Genomic DNA, 18,260 nt, shown 5'->3' with positions numbered 1-18,260 from the left:
AGCAACAGGCCGTCCAACAAGGCTGAGCTCCAGTTTCAGCGATGGAGTCTGCGGACAGAGACTGATGACCACGCTTTAATTTTGAAAGACCGGAGCTGAGCAAGAGCGTTTCCTGTCGGGTTTGTTGTTTCCGGTGTGGATGCAGCTGTTGGAGGTCCCAGCATCAAAATGACCAAGCTGCAGCTGCTGAACGCTTACCTGACGGAGCGGCTGACGGTGGTGGTGAAGGAGATCCTGGACGTGGTGGAGGACACGGTGGCCGAGTACCGGGAGGAGACTGCCAGAGCCAAGCGGGAGAACGAGAGCCTGCGGAGGCAGCTGCGGGACATCCTGCTCCTGGAGGCCGGGACCGAGTGGCTGAGTAAGGGCCGAACTAGCCGGCTAGCTCCGCGAGAGAACGCGCATTCAGAACTGCGATGAAAATCCGCCTGTTTAATAGAAATACGCCGCTTTAACGTTAAATTCAGGCTTAACTGCAGATTTTCACGGTTTTATGTGTTGTTAAGGACGGATTCGTGTATTCGGCATCATTCAAACCGTCTGATTTTACCGACATTTTTACGATAGATGTGACTTTCTGTCATTTTTCGTGTCAGTTCCTTTTTGCCTTCGAGCCTAATGAGAGTCACCTGATGTAGGTACTCATTTCACTTTTTTTCACGCAGTGTTTTCATTTAAAGTTTATTTACACAACGTATCTCATTTACCCCATTAAACATAAAGGGGGGAACACAGCTGAGCATTAAATTGACAGACTGTCACATTGACTTTGGTATGAGGAGCTTTGCGTGAGGTGTCAGTTGGGGAGAGCTGACTTTCAGGAAGTTTGAAGGACTTTCGGTCATTCGGGTTTCTGTTAAAGGGGAATTCCGTACATATTTACGGTACAGCACATTGAACTGTAAAAAAACACACACATTTGCATAGAAACCAGACGGTGAGCGCAAAGGAGTTGTTTATGTTCGATAACCTGTGAAAATATGTCAACCTCTAAAATAATGAGGATAACTGGCTGACGCCTGGTGGCACTACTGCTTAACATGGAGCTGTTCTGCTTTGTTTTATGTCCTGTTTTAAATATTGAGGTCAGTATAAGTACATGTATCCCTGTGAGCTTAAAAAAATTTTTTTAAAATGGCCCCACCCACCTCCTGTTTATGAAGAGCAGCCAATCTGAAGACAGCTGGCTTAGAGGACAAGGGGCTGTCACTATTCAGGAGTGACAGTGTAACACAAAGGGAGCTTATTTTGAAATGTAATCATGCAAAGCTTTTCTTGGGGCCCAAAAACAAGTGTAAACTCTGGAGCTCCAGGTGTGAGTCGAATGTTTCTTCTGACGTGCTGGACGTCGTTCGGTCGCATCAACTGTTTGCTTTCTGTGTTTCAGAGTCCACCAGGTCCAGTCTTGGTTTGGCGGCTCCCGACCAGCCTGGTGAGCCCGAGTGGAGGCCTCGCTCCGAAGAGCCGGACTCTCGCCCGAACCCACCCAGACCGCCGCCGCCGAACGTGGACAAGCCCACCCATGAGCAGGTGGTGTCTGTGCAGCTGCTGGCGGTCCACAGCGACTCCTCTCCGGGGCCGGTGCACCTGCCTGTGGAGAAGAAGCTCTTGGAGCTGCGGGACGTGGCACCAAAGCCTGACCGTCTACAGGAAGCGTATGGGAAAACTTCACCTGTCACCTCGCACTCCTCCCTAAACCCTCCTACTGTCTCCGTCCCCAAAATTCACATTGAAGTTCCTGCAGTGCTCAGGGAGGAGCCCCGGGCTCCGCCCCCCGCGCTCATCAAAGCCGAACCAGAGGAGTACAGCGTGAGCAAGCCCAAAGGTCGCACGGACTCTCTGACCGAGGCCGCAAACGGTGCCGCCGAAGAGTTCTGGAGCAGGGCGGAGGCGGAGAGGACGGTGGTGGTGGTGCGCGCTGAGAGGCAGGAAGCTGAGCGGAGCAGGAAGTCCTCCCAGGAGAAGCCGGCAGCCGGAGACAGCACAGCCTCCGCTTTCATCCCCGAACTTGTCCATCGCTGCCCGCGTTGCGGTGAGGCCTTCGGACAGGCCGCCAGCCTCCGCCTCCACCTGGAGCAGAAGAGGAAGACCTACGCCTGTGACTGGTGCTGCAAGTCGTTTGCGCAGTCGGCAGACCTGCGGCGTCACCTGCGCACGCACACAGGGGAGCGGCCGCACCGCTGCACCTTCTGCTCCAAGAGCTTCAGCCAGAGAGGAAACCTGCGGCGTCACCTGCGCATCCACACGGGCGAGCGGCCGTACAGCTGCCCGTTCTGCTGCCGCACCTTCAGCGACGGCGACACCATGAAGAAGCACAAGCGCACGCACTCGGGAGAGAAACCATACCGCTGCGCGCAGTGCGCCAAGACCTTCACCAGCGCCAGCGGCCTGCAGATTCACATGAAGAAGGACATGTGCTTTGTGGCTAACGCCTGATTGGGCGCTTCGGGAATGGACGCCATTAAGATAGAGCGGAATGACCGGGCAGAAATGCTCAGACACAGCAGCCAATCACAGTCATCGAATGAAAGCTGGATGTATGACCGATGACGTCGCTTTGCAGGGATGCACCGGTCTGATGTTTCAGGCAGCTGAAGCCGTTTCAGGTGTTCTGTGTTTACTCGCGTTAGCAGCTGGCGCAGCAGAGAGCACGCTAACAGCGACGGTGGGCGGGCAGCGTTTCGTGCTGATGCACCCACAGATTTCTTTCTCTGTGTGTAAAACTTCAAACACTGCTCAGCGATGGCGTTTCCCATCCCAGCTTCTTCTCTTGTTTTTTAGCTTTTAGCTCCATGCTAACATGCTCCATGCTCCTGCTGTCTGCTCCTCTCCATGTGTGAGGAGGCGCAGGAAATCCTCCGCACTCAGCTCCAATCAGAGCACAAACTTTATATTTATGTATTTATCTGTCACTCGGTGAGATTAAAAATCACTTTTATTGCGAGCGAGTGACGGACCTACCAGCAGAGGGCGTTTTAACCCCTTATCACAGGGGTGGGCAATTCCAGGCCCCGAGGGCCGGTGTCCTGCAGGTTTAGGTCTCACCTTGGGTCAACACACCTGAATCACCTGATTAGTTCATTACCAGCCTCTGGAGAACTTCAGGACATGTTGAGGAGCTAATTTAGCCATTTAAATCAGCTGTGCTGGTTCAAGGACACAACTAAAACCTGCAGGACACCTGCCCTCGAGGCCTGGAGTTGCCCACCCCTGCCTTATCAGCCAGTTTCATAACCTGAAACAGTTCCTGTCGTGTAACAACGGGCCGCGTTTTAGATTTTACCTTCGGCTTTTATTCAGATTATGTTCTGGCATCATGAAGCTCACTCAGACACTTTAGGACTTTCCAGAACTTTAAGTAAATGTATTTAAAGCGTCGGCAGCGATGAGCCGTCTTCGTGCTCGATCAGTTTCTGGGACAAATCCTGGCTGATGGAGATTTTTCCCGGATCGTCACAGTTTGTGGGCTTTGCTTTTTAAACACTGACCACAGATCCCGGATCAGAGCGACTGGCGGTTGGAAGAATCCGGTCAGTCTTTAAAAAATAAAAGCTCACAAAGCACAAACCGTAGAATTAGACTTGAAGCCTGCAGCGAGTGTTTCAGCTGCTGTAGGCGACGCTCGCTCTCTGCCTCCCGGCGAGGAACACCTGAAGCCAGTTTTTCGTGGGTGAAGCGTCGGATCGGTGCGTCCCTGCTGCTGTCAGCAGATTTACGGATTCATGTGAACAACAGAAAACTGGTGAAGCTGTCGGTCAGATAGCGGCTGACCAATCAGAGCAGAGGATGTGACTGAGCTGCAGCTGTGAGTCTGTAGGTGTGATCAGAGCGAGCTGCAGCAGGAACTGAAAGTGAGACGCCGCGGGCCAACGTGTGAAGACGTGGGCGAGCGACGGGAAACTGCAGAGGATGAAGAGCACGCTCCTCCTCGTCCTCCCGTCTTTGACACGGTTTCTCTCTAACGGGACTTGGCGGCGTTTGAAGGCAGCTATGTGGACATTGTTATTTATCTATTTATTTTCCTCGCGGGTCACTTCCTGCGTGGCGCTTTGTTTCTTCTGTTTCCATCACAAATATACCCGTCTGTTATCACAACTGTCTGCTTACTTAGCACCACGAGGCGCTTCCTGAAACACCTCACTGAGCTGCCAGTTCGTTAGGTACGCCTCTACCTTAAGCTGCCCTCCCCGACCAGCGTTATCAGGGCTCACCTCCGACGCTGTGCCAGCATGGAAGCAGCTTAAGAGTCCTGAAGGCATATGAAAGGAAAATAGACTTTAAACTCACGAATGAGGCTGTTTGTGGACAGGAAGTTGACAGGTAAAGAGGTCGTGGTGAGTGCTCGGGTGGTTAAAGGGTTAAATGTGGCTGTTAATAAACGAGGTAAAAAGACACACGTGGACCCTGACTCTGAAAACTAAAAGTTTTATTTTGACTCAGTGAGGCTAAAAAAAGTCAAAACAAAAAAACCTGATGAGGTGACAGGTATCAGGACATCACACGGTGTGCAGAGCACAGATATGCCACCAGAGGGCAGTATATGCTGATGGGCTGGTAACCATGATGTTTAGTGAAATAAGACAGTATAACAGCTGAGCATAGAGCTGTGACATCACACTGAGTGAAGTGTTTTCTCCATCTCAGTGTTTTGGAAGTGGGCGGGTCTGTCTGTGATTGACAGGTCTCCGCCCCTGGTTTATTATTCAGACAGTTCACTGAGCTCAGATCAGCTGAGCTCATTTTCTCAGGTCAAGTCTCTCAAATCAGCGATCCTTGTAAAACTCCTGAGACCCACCTGAGCTCTTCAAATGTATGTAAAAGTATAAAAACTGCCTCCACCTGTGAGACTGTTAAGCTATCAGATCTGACAGATGTCAGGACGCAGCTTTTAACTCTGAGAGGAAAGTAACTGAGTTCATGACAAATACCATGTAAGTCAGCGAGTACAAACAGCTGCTCTGCTTTAGGATCACATTTTAAAGCCTTTATTCAAATATTTCATTCCACAATCTGTGAAAGTGAAAGTGTGCACGCTCCTTGTTTCCTCAGTTATTCCCAACAGGACGAACGGAAAGGCTGATGAAAAACAGGAAATACAAGCGAGTGAATTTTTATCTGAATTATGCTGAAGCTGCCTAATAGTGATCAGTGCTAGCACCTGCAGAGCACACTCACCTGTCCACCGTGTTTACCTGCAGCTCACAGGAACCAGGTGGAGTTCATGTCTGCACCAGGTCAGCCATCACATCGTACAGTCTATTTATTAAGGTTTCAGTGTTTCTGCTGAAACCGCCGTCAGAGCGTCGGCTCATCAGCGCGGCGTACAGAGGCTGAGAAGTCCTGAAGTCCCGCCTCTCAGGAGACCGTCGTGCCAACTCGCTGTCGAGGCCTAACCTGCGCTGAAGACGGTCGCGTTCAAGACCAGGCATCAACAAAATCACCTACTGACCAATCAGATCACTCCGAGTACAGGTGTAAAAAGCTGTTTTGTTGGTCCAAAAGCATCAATAACATCAACGCAGCATCTGTTTGTCGACGTCATGTTAACCTGTGAGGTGAGCAGATCTGTGTCGGTTCACTGAGCTGAGAAACTTGGAGCCATCTGTTTGATACTGGCTCCTCCTGCTCAGAGGAAGAGCTTCCCAGAACTAGAACTTGCTCTTCCTGGTTCCTGATGTTGAACAAAAAATTGAAACCTTTCCTGAGTTTGTTGTGACCCTTTCAGATTCTTCTCTCAGAGTTGAAGCTGCTTCCTGCAGCATCGATACAGACGCCACGTTAAACACAGTCCAGGTGTCTTGCTGTGCTTACCTGATGAGAGCTCTGCTGCATTCAAGGCCCGTGGTATATCTTCAGCCCTGTGTCAGATACAGATGAGGTGTTCACTGTAAATTGGACGTTTTGTTACTTTGAGTTTAGAATTTTAATTTAAACAACAAATTTGGCTTCCAGCGATGTAATTGAGATAAATTATTGATATATTATTGTCATATTCTCTGTTCAGCACTTCTCTGTCCTGTGGCAGCTCTCGTTCGGTTCACATTGATTCATTTCTTTTAGTTTTGTCGGCTGAATTATGAGTAAAGTTCATAAATACACAAGTTTCCAGATTCTTTGATAAACATGAGTTTTGCTGTAACAAAGCAGCCCTGCTTCAGCAGCTGATGTGAGTCAGAAAGGTGAATCACAATAACATTTATATAAAAATATGAGCTTGTAAAAGCCAGTATTAAGCTTGGATCTGAAAAAAGATTTTGTGGAGCTTTGAGGTGAGTTTGTGTTGCGTTAGAGCAGGGGTAGGCAACTCCAGGCCTCGAGTGCCGGTGTCCTGCAGGGTTTAGATCTCACCCATGGTTAACACACCTGAATCAAATGATTAGTTCATTACCAGGCCTCTGGAGAACTTCAAGAAATGCTGAGGAGTCATTTAGCCCTTTAAATCAGCTGTGATGGATCATGGATACATCTAAAACCTGTAGGACACCGTCACTCGAGGCCTGGAGTTGCCTACCCCTGCGTTAGAAGGTTCTTCACATTTATAAGCTGAAAAAGCTGCAAGTGTGGTTTCATTCATCCTGCTGCAAGAATGAACTTGGCTGACAGACTGCAGCGTTCGAGCTGCTGTTGTGCTTTCAGGCAGCAGGGGGCGGCGTGGCGCCAGCCAGGACCATCCCGGCGCGAGAACAGATCCACACTTACTCTCCTGTTTGCATTGCATTCCAAATTTATTGTTGCATCGTACATACAACACCTGATAGAAATGTAAGAACACCTGTAAAGCACGAGCTTAGTGTGTAAACAACGATATCGTATAGAAAGCCACATTCGTACATTCAGTCGTGCATAAAAGAAGACCAACAACAGCGTAAACAGAGTCTGGAACACGAGCCGTCCCTGAAGCTCTCACTTCCATTAGAAAACAGGCAGGCGGAGTATAGAGATATAAAGAAGTATATCAACATATTGCATCATGCAACAACGAGGAAGAACCACTTGTATTGATATATCGTCATCATCAGTCGACGGGATGCATTTTGTTTGTCACAGTCTTACTGGAGAGTGCAATAGAAGTGTGATCCGTGCGTTATGACTCATCAGAGAAGGAAACTGATTTTATCCCACACAGTTTTCATGTTGAACCTGCTCTGGTTAGTGTCTTTAAACGATGTCAGGCACTCTGGTTTCTCCCCCTCACAGGTGGAGCTCCCCTGCAGCGTTAAAGGGGACCTATTATTGTCACATTATGCTCAGCTTTACATTTTTATTCTAGAGTAGCTTTGCATGATTCACAGTTTTTAAAAATTGTCTTTGTCAGAAACAAGCTACTGTCTCGTTATAAGGTTCCCCTCCCTAAAAGCCTACTTTCTCCGGATTGGCCTCTTTCTGGAAGCATCCAGAGCTTCTGAGCTAATGATTGAGGATAACACGGTGTGTATTTGAAACTGTCGATCACATTCTCTGATAACCAGACGTCGTTTTAAAAGCAGCGCCATGTGTACCAAATGTAGCTACATTTAGCTACATTGAGTACACACTGAGTACATGACTAAGTTGTAACACCTCAGACTATATTTTCAAACACCTCAAAAGGCGACATTTAGCTACATTGTAGCTACCAAATGTAGCTACAATGTATCTACAATGTAGCTACATTTAGCTAAATGTAGCTACCAAATGTAGCTACATTTAGCTATAATGTAGCTAAATTTAGCTACAATGTAGCTACCAAATGTAGCTACATTTAGCTATAATGTAGCTACATAATGTAGCTAAATTTAGCTACAATGTAGCTACCAAATGTAGCTACATTTAGCTATAATGTAGCTACATTTAGCTACCAAATGTAGCTACATTTAGCTACAATGTAGCTACCAAATGTAGCTACTTTAGCTAAATGTAGCTACCAAATGTAGCTAAATGTAGCTACATTTGGTAGCTACATTGTAGCTGGACGCGGGCCCGTCTATTCTAACTCGTTTCACTCATTCAATAACTTTATTTGCTGTATCTGTTGTCTTGGTTGGAAAGTTGTTCCAAAAAATAAAAGTTGTGTTAATATTGGAGACATCAACGTCTGCTTCACTCGCTTCTTGAACTTTGAGGCGATAATTCACTGTCATAGGCCTGAACCTCATGCTCTAAAGTCTATTTCTGATCCCAGCTAGCTAACTCATCAGCTTCAAGTCAAGAGCTGCGTCCCAAAACGTCGGCTGCATCCTCCTGAGGCCGCATTTGTAGACCGATTACGTCACAGCAACGCAACGAAGGCTGTCCAAATTCGTAGACTCCTCCGAATGCAGCCGACAAATGCGTCCTCCTTTTCCCCAGATTTGAAGGATGGGTCGTGTGTGTCCTTCATGGTCCACCATATCCCAGAATTCATAGCGCAGCCCAGTCAATTCCAGTTTCCAACAATGGTGGCAGCTACTAAGTTTTAATATTTCTCTTATTTCTCTTTCTGGGTCACAAATTAAAGCTTTAACATATTTTCAGGTGAAAATGTAGCTGTGTAAACCTCAAATATCTGTTCGTTTCATCAAGACATCGCATATTTGCTCTGACGTTTTCAGAGACGTCTGTTACCCACCAGCTCGATCGCTGACCGGGAGCTCGAGGGTCACTGGAGCCGACAAGAGCAGCGAACTCCCAGCTTCATCGTTTTCAGACCCCCTGTGATCTTTCGTTACTCAGGTTAAACATGATATATACGTCACTCGGATAACCTAAAAATGTAATTGTTTGGCTTTTTTCAGTGTTTTATTTGTTCGTGAGTAAATCGGTTTGGCTGAGATCAAAGTTATTAGATTAGATAAAATAAAACTTTATTAATCCCCCAGGTGGGTTCCTCTGGGATTTTCACACAGCTGAATAAACGACCAACTATCCAGCAGTCCCAGTGACATGTAAGCGTCCACGTGATTAATCACTCGTGAGTGCAGACAGAGTAATCGAGGGCGTTACCTCCATGTCTGCACAGGGAGGGGAACTTGCATTCTTTGTCATGGCCACAGAAAAGGACCCTCGCCTCCCTTCCTGCTGAGTTTATGTGTCAGTCATTAGTTTCAGGTAAAGTTAAATAAAACCATAAACTTATTTTTAACGTATCTGTATATATGTGAGAGAATAAAACTGCAATAGATCCCCTTTAAGACTGGTGGTCACTGCTGTGGATGGAGTCCTCGCTGACGCACATGCTTGAGTCACCACAGAGTAATACATATGAACAAAAACTTTTACCAGAGATTATTTTAAAATGCAGTTAGGATGATATTTGCACGGTGCTCCGCAAAATAAAGCTTTGCATCCAAACTCCATCAAAAGTGTTTCTGGCCCCAAACCACAGCTACAGTAAGGAAAAGCACACCGTCAAGTCTTTTTCCCCAACAACAACACTTGAAAAAGCTACCCACTGATTTAAACAGGTCTCATTACCACAGACGTAATGTTACACTGGAGGCGTAACTGAACTGAAGTTACATTCGTCATCATTTTCAACCAGTTTTTACCAACAAAACTAAACCAAATGATCCACAACAGCGAACAGAAACCCCACGTCCTCCGTGTGACGGCTGAACCTCAACAAAACGACGGCATCATCCAAAGGGCAGGAAGGTTTTGACCTCCCTGAACCCATGAGTTAAAACACCACCAACTGTAAGACTCCACTTTACACCAGCAAACGTAAAGCTTCACGTTGTCCATATTTTGATGTGTTTCATCTTTAAATGGGTTCAGCTTCCTCTCCACACGTTACTCCACGATGCCGAAGCACATCGAGCTGAAATATTCCGTTTATCAAAGCGCCGACTGTCACATAAGACTTTCAGTTCAGACACGTTATGGATGCTAGGTCGGTTAAAACTGGAATGAAATTTGGACGTTTTGTGCAGGAGCAGTGGGAAATCATTCAGAGCGCCTCCTGCTGAACTGCCGACATTTTGTGTCAAATGGGATTAACAGGAAGTGGATCAGCTCAGCTGTTCTTTGCTACAAGTCCATCAGCTTTTTAGCTAGCTAACGTTAGCGCTCAGTTTCTCCCAAAAGCTCTTTTAGCTGTTAGCTATAGTGCAACACAAGACACGTCCATGCATGTTTCTCACAGTCTGGATTATACGTACATGTAAACCTGGCACAGCATGCTGTGTAAGTACTGCAGGACTGAACTGTGCTCGAGCAAAGGAACAACAGTTCAGTGTAAACAGAGAACAGAGATTTTCTGACTGCTTGACTTTCTCGTTTTTACTTTTTAAAAGAGCACCAGACACGTAATGCACAGGAAAATAACATGCAAATCCATTTCAGCCTTAAATTCCACACATTTTCTCTTAACTTTGATGAGTTCCTATGATGGCAAATTAGGCCAGGAGAGGGCAAAAATCACAACTAAGGGGCTCGGCAGAGGAGCGAGATTATGAGGGAAAAAATGGCAAATTTACGAGAGAAAATATAAAATTACTAAAGAAAAACAGCAAAAAAATATGAGAAAAATTGTATATTTACTAGAATTTAAACTTCTCTAAAAAAAAAGGAAAATTCAAGAGGAAACAGAGAAAATGTATGAATAAGAATGAAAAAAAAAAAACCCAAAGACAAAAGTCTTTTGATGTGAAAATATAAGAAAACCAAACAAACTAAAAAGATACAAATACACAAATTTTATGAAAAATGGGCAGATTTACAAAAAAATTAAGTAAAATTTAAAACAAGGTTCATGAAAAGCTGCCAAAACATGTCAAAGATAATATTATTGTTTACAAAACGTTCATTTTTTGTGGCAAATTTGTAACTTTTCTCAAAACGTTTGAGGTTTTTGTTTTAATTTAATTGTAATGCCTCTTCCAGCCCCTTAGTTTCTGTAAATGTTGTTTGCCACATCGCGTCACCGGAGAGTTCCACCCTTCATGAGTCGGGAGATTGACCCTGTTTTTTGATGCTGAGTGCAGATGTGACGCTGCTGATGGACCCAACGGCCTCTTTGCTCCAGATGACTTACAGATCAATAATGAAGGCACACCACCATGCTGCTCCGGCCTCGCCCTGCTCTCATGGCGGCTCATATTATAATACACTCGTCCATTAAGTTACCGCTGTTTCCTGTGCTGAAGTCGCTCACGTCTGTGCTGTAAAAACCCCGAGAATCTCTGTGAACATCGACAGCGACCGTCTGCATGCGTGGACGCCGCTGCTCGGGGTTAGTCGTGGCTGAGGGTTCGCGGCAGCTCGTTGGTCAGGATGTGCCACCGCTCCACCCTTTGGCCCTTGTTCTTCAGGCAGTCGGTCCAGTGACGGAGGGCGTCGCCCTGGGACTTGGAGCTCAGACAGACGCCACCTGAACAACAGGAAGGAAGCACAGGAAGACTTCCTGCAGTTAGCGTAACAGTCTCGCCTCAGGTGTCCTCTCTGGCTGTTTGAGGACAAACATGAGAATACTAACGGAGTAGGAACCGTTTATGAAAACGGAAGAATTAAGTCAGTAATCCAGATGGTAATTGTGATAAATATGCAGTGATAAGCTTAAACACACTAATCTCAGCATGTGTTAGACTCATGAATATTTACAGCAGTTTTTCACAGCTGAGCCAGAGGACGATGTTAAACTTACTGAGACACTCCACGCAAGTACAAAACACATTTCTGACAACTTCCCAAGAAGCTGCAGGGTTCAGGTGGATAGGGCTGATCGCTCGCTCACCTATGAAGTCGTTGGAGCGGCCCAGGTCATAGTCCCACACTGTGACCTCCAGAGTCTTGTTGGCCAGCTCTGACAGGGAGATCTCATAGAAGAACTCCTGCAGTGAACACAGAAACAAGAGGAAGAGATGCAGGGATGGAGTGCATACGGGGCTGAGAGGTGGTCCTCCACGCTGGGTGGACCTGCAGCTCAGATGAGGCAACCAGACCCTCCAACCCCATCAGGAAGCTAAAATTCACTGATTGGTCAGATCCACCGATCCTAATGTTACAGATCCTCCTCGCTTTGACCCATCGAGAACTCTGCGGACTTCTGAAGGTGTTCTCTGCCCTCCATGGATCGGCCTCATTTTCCCAGCAGACCCTACAGTTCCTCAGTCGGATCGAGATCTTGGGACCAAGGCCAAGTCAACACCTCAAACTAGTTTTCCGACCTGTTCTCATCTCTCGGTGTTGAAAAGTCGTCTTTGTGGCGTTGTTCAGACCAGTCTGTCACTCCCACCTTGTCTTTGTCGAGAAGGTGAACCCGGGGTACATCTGGAACTTGGTAGAGAGACCTTGTTTGGCTTTGAAGTGCTTCAGGAGGAACTGGAAGACAATGCTGCTGGAAAATGATGTCTTATTCATCTCTGGCTCTCTTCCACAGCATGTCTTTTGTCCTGTCTTCCTCCCCTCAGCTCAACCTCCCTGAGCCTGGTTCTGCTGAAGGTTTCTTCCTGTTAAAACCTGTTAAAAGGGAGTTTTTCCTTCCCACTGTCACCAAGTACTTGCTCACAGGGCTTTGTGTGATTGTTAATGATATTGATTCTCTGTAATATTGCAGGGTCTTTACCCTGATTAGAACTGGAATACCCTGATTAAATGGTAAACGGCCTGTATTTGTATAGCGCTTTACTAGTCCCTAAGGACCCCAAAGCGCTTTACATATCCAGTCATCCACCCATTCACACACTGGTGATGGCAGCTACATTGTAGCCACAGCCACCCTGGGGCGCACTGACAGAGGCGAGGCTGCCGGACACTGGCACCACCGGGCCCTCTGACCACCACCAGTAGGCAACGGGTGAAGTGTCTTGCCCAAGGACACAACGACCGAGACTGTCCAAGCCGGGGCTCGAACCGGCAACCTTCCGATTACAAGACGAACTCCCAACTCTTGAGCTACGATTAATTGGCCGCCCCCACATGACTGGACTTTTAACACCTAAATCACATATTCTAACTTCACCAAAGTCTTCTCCTTAACAAAATGTTTCTAGCAACATCTATTAATACTTCAAAGCAATACATTTTACAGTTTCTTCCATAAAATTAGGAAATAGTGTTTGCACTTGAATTTTTTCCATCACCAGCTAGAAAAACTAATTTCTGTGCCAGAGAAACGCAGTCGGTCTATCATCCGCCGATGTGGGAGAAACACAGGAGTTATTTCCTCTGAGAGGAAAACAACATCCAGGAGATTCATCCTCCAGCGATGGCGTCGGCGAGCCGGACCCGATATAAATGAAACTTTAACCGCTGAGGTGAATAGAGCGAGCTTGTTAACAGCACTGCTGTGTGAGGGCAGAGCTGCCGTTCGGCCGAGGGGAGCAGCTGCGGGGATCTTACCTCGTTAAATTCAGGGTTCAGGGTCCTTTTCATCACGGCCGTTTTGTGCTTGGATTTCTTCTCTATGTCGGGCTTCAGGTATCTGACAGCAGAAGCAGAAAAGGAGGAGAAACATCAATATGTGTGTCTGCAGAAACTATTAATATACAGAAATATCTGCAGAGTTTCAGTGGAAAAGTCCTGTGAATGCTGAGGAAGGGGATAATAAATAAATAAAGACTGAATTCAGCTAATTAAACAGATCCGTTCAGTTACTCTGTTTGGGAGTTTCATATCATATCAGTGACTTGGAGAGGAGGTGAATGTTTCCGTTGTGTGTGGTTGCTGTTAATAAGAAATGCATTAATGAGAGAAAACAAAGCAATCTGAAGTCATAGACTGTAAATGAAGCTTAATTAAACGAGTGTTTGGGAGCCCGAGGCGACAGTCGCTCTGCGCAGGATGAATTTCATGCTGCTGTCTGATGAAATCCTGGAAGTCATCGTTATTGAAGCTGTAATGCAGAAATAATCGAGTCAGTTTTACAGTGCTGACTGCGAAGTGATTAACCCAAACCTAATCATGCCCCGAACTCTTAGAGCAGAAGGTAAAAGGATGCTCTGAGGGGCTGTACAGACGGAGAACAGCCAGAAGAAGGCGAGGAGAAACTGTGAGTGCGGGCAAAGTAAAAGTCGATCTTTATCGGGATGTGAACCTCCCAACCAGGACTGGTTGTTCTGGCTGCGTCTCCGTTTGTATTCAGCGAGCGTGCAACAGGAAAAAACAAAAAAACAACAACTGTCGTCCTCTTCAAAGCGAGCGTCCCTCGAGAGGAAACAAAAGCAGAGGAGAAGCTTTAAGCTCCGGCCCCTGGTGTTTCCCTGTGACAGAGCCGAGACGCCACTCGCAATGCTCTCTCCTTCACGCTAATTATCCTTCCTGCCAGGAAACAGACGCAGCTTTTAAACAATAACTGCTTCCTTGATTTGCAAAAGTTAATAAGATGGCAAAACTCCAGCTTTTAATTGTCTTTTTCAGGCAGAAGTGTCGGGTTAAGTCCTCAGCGATGGCTGCAGGGAGGAAACCGCAGAAAAAAACAAAGAAATCTTTGTTTTCATTCTGGACCAACGTGCCGACCAGCACCACTCACCAGCCCTGCTTTTAAACAGTTACTCGGGGAGACCATTATCTTTTTGGTTAACGGCCAAAATGCTGAAACATTAACAGAAGCTTTTCCACAAAAAGGCACTTCACTGCTCAAACACGCCAAAATATCTCCAAAATATGACTTTTCTTCTTTAAATAAATATATCTGGCTGGAAATGTAAAAGTTTAGGTACAAATTAGGAATTAAAAAGCTCTCACTGATTAGAAGTAACCTCTTAGTGCCTAAAAGCAAAACACACTGAACTAAAAAATATTTTTAATGTGTCTGAATGAAGACCTTTTGTTTCGTTATACAAAATATATTTACAGAAGAATTTTTTATAATGAGCGGCAGTTCAGATCAGTCCAAAAAGACTTTTTCTGATTCCTTTGGAGAACTCTGAGCTTTGTCTTCACTCCGATCGCTTAATCTGTAAAATTCTTCAAAAAAGTTTTACTGCTGAAGACAGCATGAACACAGGACTGCAGCGCCCCCTGCAGGTTATGGTTGGGATCTTTTTCCACCTTTGGGACATAAAAACTAACGATGAAACCTGCAGTCCCCCTAGTGTCCAGCAGAGGCAGCCGTGAGTCAGTCCTCACACCGAGCGCATCTACTGCGGGTGTGATGCCTGTTATCGGACCCGGAGTTAGCAACATCCCCCAAAAACCCGAAGAGGAGAGTCCTGGCCCCTAGCCCTGCCAGTGTAGCAGAAATGATGAGGATGATGATGCAGCAGCAGCCGTTCTTCTCTGCGTGAGTAGCTTCATGTTGTTCGTGTGTAATTTACGTTGAGTAGGCTAACCACGTTATTACATTAATGCATGTAAGGTGAACTAGCAAACACCGTGGTAGTTACATGCGGCTGTCTTCTTGTTTGATGGCAGATACTCCCTTCACCCTGGCCAAAAAGGCTAAAATGACCAAAGAAAAAGTGGAAAACAGCTGAACATGAGAGGTTTTTGGACAAAGTTTGTTTTTTCCATTGTTTGAGCACTGCTTCCAGCCAAGAGTGATGCCATATATGCCCCATAGCTGCAGAAAAGGCTAACATTGTTATCTTTTTACAAAAAACAGCTGAACATGAGAGGTTTTTGGACAAAGTTTGTGTTCTCCATTCTTTAAGCACCGGCACCGTTTCAAAAGTACCGGTTTGGTACCGGTATCGGATAAAACCTAAACGATACCCATCCCTATTCACAGCTGAAACAAACAGCCTGATACGCAAACTGATTGGTCTAAATCAGACCCATCCACAGCCAATGAACAGCACCGTTCATGATTTCAAAGGAAAATGAATTTAGTCTTGGACTCACACACACACACACACGTGGGGCTCTTACATTTTCACGTAGGGGTCGGAGAATCCGTTAACATCCATGGCTGCCAAGTGGGCGCAGCGCTTCACGCCCACACAGAGACCCCCGTTGCGAGGGCCTTCACCTCCACCTTCTACGGCTTTATCCTCCAGACTGACCGGAGGCAGGAACTGAAGGGAGAGGAGAAGACGACCTCGCTCCTCCAGGCTGTGCAGCTGCTCGTTCTCCCACTGCGGACAAGATTACACCGTTATCAGGGAAGTCGTGTCAGGTGCGTCATGTGACAGCTCAGGTTAGCCTGGGATGGTTTTCACGTGTGCAGAGGACGATGAAGATGGAACTAACTCATCATCAAGCTGTTTTCTCACAGCACAGGAAGTCTTTCTGCAATCACAGCCACCTGGTGGCCTTCAGGTAGAAGCAGGGTTTAAGGCATTTACGCTTCATTTTAACGTCCATGTTTTAAACCCTTTACCCCAGCAAGCAGTAACGGTCAGGGAACCTTTGGGGAACGTTCCCTGAAGATCCTTTGGGTTTTTTCATCGGGTTAAACAAATGAAAGTTTTAGGGTTGTAAATGTAATAAATACAAAAGCAACGAATGTGCAACTGGACATGTAGATTTGAACTCTGCACCAGGTGTTCATCACACCATTGCCAGCTGCCATTAAACCCCAGAGAAGAAGAGTCTGCCAGCCTTGTTTTCACCAGGATTATGTGGAGGAGGCGTTTTTCCACACTGAGCTGATTCTGCAGTGTAAACGTAAAGCAGGCGAAACTGTTTTTTAATAATGATCTCTCACTGTGATGATGTCACCCTCTGACCTGGTTATGTCTTCATAATATAACAAATTATATTTATAATTATATTAATTATTATATTATTATAGTTATTAACTGCAGACATGTAAGCAAAGAGCTGAAGCTCTTCATCATCCGTGTCGGAACAGCTGGGAACATTTCCCTTTATTTTCCTGTCAGTGGGGAAAATATGGAATTGCGAGCTGTTATCAGGGCTCGCTTTAAATCTTTATGCTTTCTACATGCTGACAGCACACAACAATCACAGTTTCTACGTTTTAAGGCCTTTTTATCATTTTTCCACCAATAAATCAGGACGTTGACCTCGGTGGATGGAAGGAATTTTAATGATTGTTAACATGAGCTCGCTGAACACGCCACAGAGTTTTATCAGAATTCATTAAAATGTTTTCGAGCTATCGCCTTTGCAGACAGAGACACACACACACACACACACACACACACACACACACACACACACACACACACACAGACACAGACACACACACACACACAGACACAGACACAGACACACACACACAGACACAGACACAGACACACACACACAGACACAGACACACACACACACACAGACACAGACACACACACACAGACACACACACACACACACACACAGACACACACACAGACACAGACACACAGACACAGACACAGACACACACACACACACACACACACACACACAGACACACACACACACACACACACACAGACACACACACACACACACACACACACACACACAGACACACACACACACACACACAGACACAGACACACACACACAGACACACACACACACAGACGCATATCATCTCATTGCAGAGGTATATGAGCTACAGCGTGTGGAGTCACATTAAGCTGGTGGTCTTTCCTGCACAGTCTCCGTGCCTGAGGAGAAAAACACTGACCCTTCATAAACATATGTACTGTATGTAAAACTTAACCATGAAATAAACTTCAGCAGAGGTTTCTCTGAGCTATAGTCTCAATTTATGCTGGACATTGCTGCTCTGTAACTGACAGCTTACATTACAACAGCCTGTGAAACCATGTTTGTGATTCTGCGCCAAATCACAACAACACAGAAAAACCCAACAATCATATGACCCCCTATGAGCAGCACTTTGGCGACAGTGGGAAGGAAAAACTCCCTTTTAACAGGAAGAAACCTCCAGCAGAACCAGGCTCAGGGAGGGGCGGGGCCATCTGCTGTGATTGGTTGGGGTGAGAGAAGGGAGACAGGATAAAGACATGCTGTGGAAGAGAGACAGAGGTTAATAACAGATATGATTCAGTGCAGAGAGGTCTGTTAACACACAGTGAGTGAAGACGAAACACCCAGTGCATCATGGGAATCCCCCAGCAGCCTATTGCAGCATAACTAAGGGAGGATTCAGGGTCACCTGGTCCAGCCCTAACTATATGCTTTAGCAAAAAGGAAAGTTTGAAGCCTAATCTTGAAAGTAGAGATAGTGTCTGTCTCCTGAATCCAAACTGGAAGCTGGTTCCACAGAAGAGGGGCCTGAAAACTGAAGGCTCTGCCTCCCATTCTACTTTTAAATACTCTAGGAACAACAAGTAGGCCTGCAGAGCGAGAGCCAAGTGCTCTAATAGGGTGATATGGTACTACAAGGTCATTAAGATAAGATGGGGCCTGATTATTTAAGACCTTGTATGTGAGGAGCAGGATTT

General features: G+C 46.2%; 3 protein-coding genes and 1 long non-coding RNA gene across 4 annotated transcripts in view; 1 reads left to right on the top strand and 3 right to left on the bottom strand.

The window, feature by feature from the left end:
- The window catches only part of LOC101487665 (uncharacterized), a 40,504-nt gene extending 40,175 nt beyond the window's left edge, over window positions 1-329 (bottom strand). Inside the window, exon 1 of the mRNA XM_076883498.1 lies at window positions 199-329. The gene's annotated coding sequence lies outside the window, so the exon portion shown is untranslated. The remainder of the gene's footprint in view (window positions 1-198) is intronic.
- LOC101487382 (uncharacterized) lies at window positions 17-4,608 on the top strand. Its single transcript, XM_004556477.4, has 2 exons — window positions 17-361; window positions 1,388-4,608. Exons 1-2 carry the CDS (start codon window positions 169-171, stop codon window positions 2,434-2,436), a joined length of 1,242 nt encoding a protein of 413 aa, XP_004556534.1. The 5' UTR covers window positions 17-168; the 3' UTR covers window positions 2,437-4,608.
- Window positions 4,609-4,969: 361 nt separating this feature from the next.
- On the bottom strand, window positions 4,970-5,798 carry LOC105941032 (uncharacterized). Its single transcript, XR_001167676.4, has 2 exons — window positions 5,176-5,798; window positions 4,970-5,076 (listed from the first exon to the last, which is right to left on the bottom strand). It is a non-coding gene; the product is annotated as an uncharacterized LOC105941032 (long non-coding RNA).
- Window positions 5,799-6,712: 914 nt separating this feature from the next.
- Window positions 6,713-18,260, bottom strand: part of doc2a (double C2-like domains, alpha) — a 67,928-nt gene continuing 56,380 nt past the window's right edge. The window contains exons 8-11 of the mRNA XM_024802169.2: window positions 15,769-15,974; window positions 13,300-13,381; window positions 11,693-11,789; window positions 6,713-11,329 (exon numbers count right to left, since the gene is read on the bottom strand). Coding sequence (XP_024657937.1) covers window positions 11,193-11,329; window positions 11,693-11,789; window positions 13,300-13,381; window positions 15,769-15,974 — 522 coding nt within the window. The 3' untranslated portion in view covers window positions 6,713-11,192. The remainder of the gene's footprint in view (window positions 11,330-11,692; window positions 11,790-13,299; window positions 13,382-15,768; window positions 15,975-18,260) is intronic.

This window comes from Maylandia zebra, linkage group LG4, assembly GCF_041146795.1.
Source record: "Maylandia zebra isolate NMK-2024a linkage group LG4, Mzebra_GT3a, whole genome shotgun sequence".
Taxonomy (NCBI): domain Eukaryota; kingdom Metazoa; phylum Chordata; class Actinopteri; order Cichliformes; family Cichlidae; genus Maylandia; species Maylandia zebra.
The sequence above is the reverse complement of the archived record's forward strand: the minus strand, read 5'-3'. Positions and strand labels throughout refer to the sequence as shown.

Coding starts and splice junctions, on each gene's coding strand:
- LOC101487382 (XM_004556477.4), top strand. CDS start 169: ATGACCAAGCTGCAGCTGCTGAACGCTTACCTGACGGAGCGGCTGACG. Junction 362..1,387: donor GGCCGGGACCGAGTGGCTGA/GTAAGGGCCGAA, acceptor TCTGTGTTTCAG/AGTCCACCAGGTCCAGTCTT.